General features: G+C 47.9%; 1 protein-coding gene across 2 annotated transcripts in view; it reads right to left on the reverse strand.

Moving 5' to 3' along the window:
- The window catches only part of rps14 (ribosomal protein S14), a 3,938-nt gene extending 2,339 nt beyond the window's left edge, over positions 1–1,599 (reverse strand). Inside the window, exons 1-3 of one of the 2 annotated variants that reach the window (XM_008301988.1) lie at positions 1,557–1,599; positions 310–461; positions 75–236 (exon numbers count right to left, since the gene is read on the reverse strand). In XM_008301988.1, the coding sequence (XP_008300210.1) occupies positions 75–236; positions 310–458 (311 nt within the window). In that variant the 5' untranslated portion in view covers positions 459–461; positions 1,557–1,599. Of the gene's footprint in view, positions 1–74; positions 237–309; positions 465–1,556 lie in introns of both variants that reach the window. The other variant, XM_008301987.1, reaches the window with a different exon arrangement.
- Positions 1,600–5,841: the final 4,242 nt, after the last annotated feature.

Below are 5,841 nucleotides of genomic sequence, written 5' to 3' on the forward strand. Positions count from 1 at the left end.
CAGACAGACAGACAGGTGAGCAGACAGACAGACAGACAGGTGAGCAGACAGACAGACAGGTGAGCAGACGGTACCTGTTGCCTCCGGTGGCTCTCAGCTTGATGTGCAGCGCCGTGATTCCGAGCTCTTTGCAGCGCTGAGCGACGTCCTGAGCGGCCAACATGGCGGCGTACGGGGACGACTCGTCCCTGTCCGCCTTCACCTTCATCCCGCCGGTCACGCGGCAGATGGTCTCCCTGGAAACAGACAGCGGTTAGACCAATCAGAGAGCGGCGGGCGGGGGGAGCGTGCGGCTGGGCGGTGACTTACTTCCCGGACAGGTCGGTGACGTGGACGAAGGTGTCGTTGAAGGAGGCGAAGATGTGGCAGACTCCGAAGACGTTCTCTCCTTCGGCCACCTGAGGGCCCAGGCTGATCACCTGCTCCTCCTTCTTCTCCTTCCCTTTGCGAGGAGCCATCTTCTGCTGCAGGCACAAGACGGTTAGAGCGCCGCTCGGCTCACACATCAGGAACAACACTCACAGAAAGAAAAGACCACGATGCTGAACGTCTGCAGAGGTTCTACACCAAACTATTCACTGTCTGTGTGATCAAACCAACATCTGGTTCCTGTTCTGCCTCCAGCTCCAAACCTAGCTGGACCATAGACGGGCTGGTTCTGAACTTGTTATAACGGAAACAAAACATCACGTCTGAATGATGTGGTCTACAGGAACATATTCTGGTTCTGTTCCTCCTCCAGTAAAATGAAGATCTGTGGACTTAACAGAACTCGGATCCACTTGGTCTCCTTTCATCCAGAAGAGACTCCAGCAGGAACCCCTGCTGCAGCCTCCACCAGTGAAGACCTTCTGAACACATGATGGATTGTGCCTGCTGGAGCCTCTGGAGCTCACAGACTTCCTCACATCCAGCTTCTGGTCTTAACCGATACTCCCACTCTGGATCTGTGGAGCTGGTCGGCTCTCAACAGCTCCGCGCGCTTCGTCATGAGCAGAAACGTGCCGGCTGTCCGATAATGGAACCGTGCGGTTTGGCCGGTCACATGGCGGCTCGCGCATCAACACGGACGGACCCCGGTGTGAGCACGTGAGAGCCGGTAAGAGGCGAGTTTCAGGGTCGGTGTGGGGAATCTGAACTGACTCTGACTGTGATCACGACCCGGAGGACTTAAAACGTGTCGCTCAGGGACAGCTAGCAGGATGCTAACGCTAGCCCGTTAGCTTCTACGGAGCACCGCGGCTCCTCCTGAAACAGCTTTTACCTGCAGCTCCACGCAGACTGGACACAACCTGAAACACACCTGAGGGACGCGATGGAACCACTTCAGCTGCAGTTGGACCGCTTTAGCGTCCTGGACTCTTCGCTCGGAGCTAAGATGGCGGCGGACCGAGGCGGAGAAAAACGTCTAAAAACCGACAAAACGTTGGAACGGAGGAACACTTCAGACCTTACCGGAGTGAAACGGCCTCGTAGAGCCGCGACACGCAGGTAAGAAGAGCGGATGGTCACCTGGAGGATAGATTAGAAGCGGATGGAACTCCGAGCGGACTCACCTGTGAGCGTCTCTTTAGCGGGCAGAAACAAGAAAGGAAGGAACTTCCGCCTCCGGGGCAGAAGAAGAAGAAACAGCAGACGAAGAAGAAGAGAAGGCACAGAAGAAGAGGTGCTGCCGCCACGTGGCCGCTACAGGAAACACAGCGACGAGTTCATTTCACTGTAAAACAAATCGTTTTATTTGACTAGTTACAGAGACTTTTAAAAATATATATTCGACTTTGTTTCAGTTTAATTTTAGTCCTTATCTTATTTCTATCGCTTTATTGATTTATTTATTTTGCTTATTTTTTTTTATCCCCTTTTTCTTTCTCTCCCTATATGAGTGTTTATTCTTATTTTTATTAATCTCTTAATATTGTTTCGTGTGGAAGCATTTCACTGCGTTATAACACCAATAAAGACCTTGAATCTTGAGTCTATATTGAAATTATCTTTATTTATTGTTCATTATTTAAATTAGCTTTATTTTAATTTTACTTTATTTTACTGTTTATATTTTTATCTAGTTGTTTTGTATTTTATGAGTTTTATTTGAATTATATTGTTTCATACTTTATTTTGTTTGAGCCATCATCTGTACATCTTGCCAAAGAGCCACCGAGCCCAGCCACAGACTGTTCTCTCTGCTGCTGCCTGAAGGCAAACACAGAGAGGATGAGGAGGAGCTTCTTCCCTCAAGCTGTCCGCCTGCTGGACCTGAAACAACAGACTCAATAGACCAGGGCTGTCAAACTCACTTTAGCTCAGGTAAAGACCGGTAACACCATGGCACAATAAGTTAAAAACAACTTCAGGTTGTTTTCTTTGTTTTTATTTGGTCCAAAATAGTACAAGCACAATCAGAAAATGTACGCATCACAAATAATCCTCTTGACAAAACACTTCAAGTTAGTTGAAAATTCTGAGGAAAAAATTGGTGCAGTTTGAAGAACTCAGTGCGTCAGTGACTGGAACTTAAACTGTCTCAGAGTCACAGCCTATCTGGGATTGAACAAAATACAAAATAAATAATACATACATAAAACAACTCTTCTAGGTATTAAATACCTCATTTGTCATTTCCACAAATTATCCTGTGCTAACTCAACAAACCATACAAACCGAGGTAGAAACTATTCAAGAGGGTTGATTTACTTCCTGCCTTGAAGGCTACACTACTGATAGAGAAATAAAAGCTGTGCAATGCATGAACAATTTCAACAAACCAAACTTACAAACTGAAGTGACACAGATTGCAGTAAATCACACACTGTTCACTTTCTTTAAATTTCCACAGAAGACAATCGTTTTCATGGAACTATATCAGGGTGCAGTGAGTCATGCAACATTTTAAGTGGGGTTACCCACTGATTATTTTACTCCTGAAGCCGGCCATCTTTTAGCTTTCACAAGTGCATCAACATCAGGTGTCACACCTGTGTCTGAGCTGTGACACCTCCCCTCCCCAACACCCTCCCCCTCCCACATGTGCAAGTCTTGAGTCTTGTTGTGATGTTTCATCATGCTGCTGATGTGCTGAGGTGGTTTTTCCTAATCCCACACTGTGCCCCCCCCAGAGGAGCCCAGTTTGGGAATTGCCTTTATTCCCCTCATCTTCCCTCTTGTCTTCCCTTTTCCTATCCTATGAGGTGACCCTGCTCAGGCTGGGCGACACGACAGTTCTCCCCTCCTGTCTCCCCCTGGTGTTACTGTCTTTATATGTTTATTGGATGGGATGCAAACTGTTCTTCTCGTTGCTCTGTACTTGTGACATGTGCAAGGACAATAAATTGCGAATTGAATTGAATCCTGAGTGGCAGCCAGTTTCAGGATGTTATTCAGGTGGTTGTGCGTGAGTCTTGAGCGCAGCGTTGATGCTCGTGACAGAATGTTGGATGTTGACGGGCAGATCAGGAGCATTCACGGTGAATGGCGAGCAAAAAACTTTGAAGTCTTTCTCTAGTTCACCAAAAATCTGAAAGCGTTGCTCAAACTCCCGCAATAGTCCCGTTATTTTGTCTTTGAACCGCTTCATGTCTGCGGCATGTTGGGTCGCGCACACACCTTTAAGGCAAGGAAAGTGAGCTGCATCACCAGCTGCAATGGGTCTCCCACAATGACAGCTTCAGCTTGAACGCACATGCGCTGTCATAACACTGTGTGATAACTTTATTGCGCCCTTGCAGCATGTTGTTCAAGTTATTCGGGTGCTCTGTAACATCAACCATAAATACAAGGTCCTGCATCCATTCTGTGGACTGAAATTCTAACACTGGTTTGCCCTTTTCTGCCGTAAACTGTTCAATTTCCTCAAGAAGATCAAAGAAACGCCTCAGCACAGCACCTCAGCTTAACCATCTTACCTCGGAGTGGTACGGCAGGCCATAGTTGTGGTGTTTCTCTCTGAGAAGGTTGTCAAACTGACGGTGATTCAGGCCTCTGGATCGGAGGAAATTAACAGTTTGGACGACCACCTTCATGACGTTGTCCATCTTTAATGCCTCCTGATGCACAATACAGTGAAAAGTCCAAAAATCCCGTCCTCCATTTGCAGTCTGCACTTTTTCTCTGAACTTTGTCACAACACCTGCCGTTCTCCCGATCATTGAGGGCGCACCATCTGTAGCCAGGCTGACAGCGCGGGACCAGTCCACGCCGAGCCTGTCCAGCGCGTCGACGAGCGCAGTGAAAATATCAGCTGCTGTTGTGGTGTCCGTCACCAATTCCACGAATACCTCGGTGGCGGTCAAAGTGTCATCAACTCTGCGGATGAATATGACCAGCTGCGCAACATCAGTAATGTCCGTGCTTTCATCGATTGCAACTGAAAACGCAATGAATGACTTTAACTTTGCGCTTCAACTGGTTTTCCAAATCCGCCGAAAGCTCAGAAATCCTGTCTGCAATTGTGTTTCTTGTCAGGCTGATATTTGCAAAAGCCTGGCGCGTTTCAGGGCACAAAATCTCCGCAGCCTTCAGCATGCATGTTTTCACAAATTCACCTTCACTGAATGGTTTTGAAGCAACTGCAGTTTCATTAGCAATCAGGTAGCTAGCTTTCACTGCAGCGTCACTGACTTCTCAGCTATGAGTGAACTGCTGTTTCTTCACAACCGCCAACAATTCATCCACCTTCTCTCTTCTCTGTTGTCCTTGAAGGTTGTTGTATTTGTTGGCATGAAGAGTCTCATAGTGGCGACAAAGGCTGTATTCTTTCAACACTGAAACATGCTGTGAACACACCAAACACACAGCTTTCCCATTCACTTCAGTGAACAAATAGAAGGATGACCATCTTTCCTGGAACACTCTGCGTCCACTTTTCTCTTTTTTGACAGAGACATCTTGGGGTATTGAGGGTGCCAAAGTACGATATGTCCAAAGTAGAAGATGTAAAAGCGCAGGTACAACACGAGGTAGCTCCAGATTAGCTGTACTTGCTAAGCCGCGGTAAAGAGTTTTGCTTGCTTAACAAAATTGCTATTGCGACATCCAGTGGACACATTTAGAACAGTGGTTTGTTTCATGGAAAAATTTGCAGCTCACTTTTATACTTTCCAAAATCATCTCGCGGGCCAGATCAAACCCGTCCGCGGGCCTGATCCGGCCCGCGGGCCGTACATTTGACACCCCTGCAATATACAGTCCAACCGGTCACTTTGCACCTTGTATATATACATGTACGTATACAGTATTATTGTTTTCTTATTTATTCCATCTCCTTTTGCACTGTTTGAAAAGGAAGCCGGTGATCCACTGACAGATGGATGGAGACACATTGAGGAGGGAGAGTTTGGTGGAGAGGATTCCAGGGATGATGGTGCTGAAAGCTGAGCTGAAGTCCATGAGCAGGATCCTTGCGTAACTCCCAGGACCATCAAGATGTTGCAGGATGTAGTGCAGCCCCAGATTGACTGGATCATCCGCTGACCTGTTTGCCCGACAGGCAAACTGCAGGGGGTCCAGCAGAGGACCCACCATGGACCTCAGGTGGCTCAGCACCAGTCTGTCCAACGACTTCAGGACCACAGATGTCAGAGCCACTGGTCTGTAGTCGTTCAGTCCTGTGATGGAGGGTTTCTTGGGAACCGGTATGATTGTGGAACGTCTGAAGGTAGAGGGGACTTCACATTGCTCCAGGGACCTGTTCAAGGTCCTGGTGCAGACTGGAGCCAGCTGACCAGCACAGGCTTTCAGACAGGAGGGGGACACTCCGTCTGGCCTGGTGCTGTCCTGATCTTCCTCTTCACGCACTGTGAGTGTGACGGAGGGCAGTTTGGGGTGCAGTCTGAGGTGTGACAG

Source organism: Stegastes partitus, unplaced genomic scaffold (assembly GCF_000690725.1).
Source record: "Stegastes partitus isolate 25-593 unplaced genomic scaffold, Stegastes_partitus-1.0.2 Scaffold1744, whole genome shotgun sequence".
Lineage (NCBI taxonomy): Eukaryota > Metazoa > Chordata > Actinopteri > Pomacentridae > Stegastes > Stegastes partitus.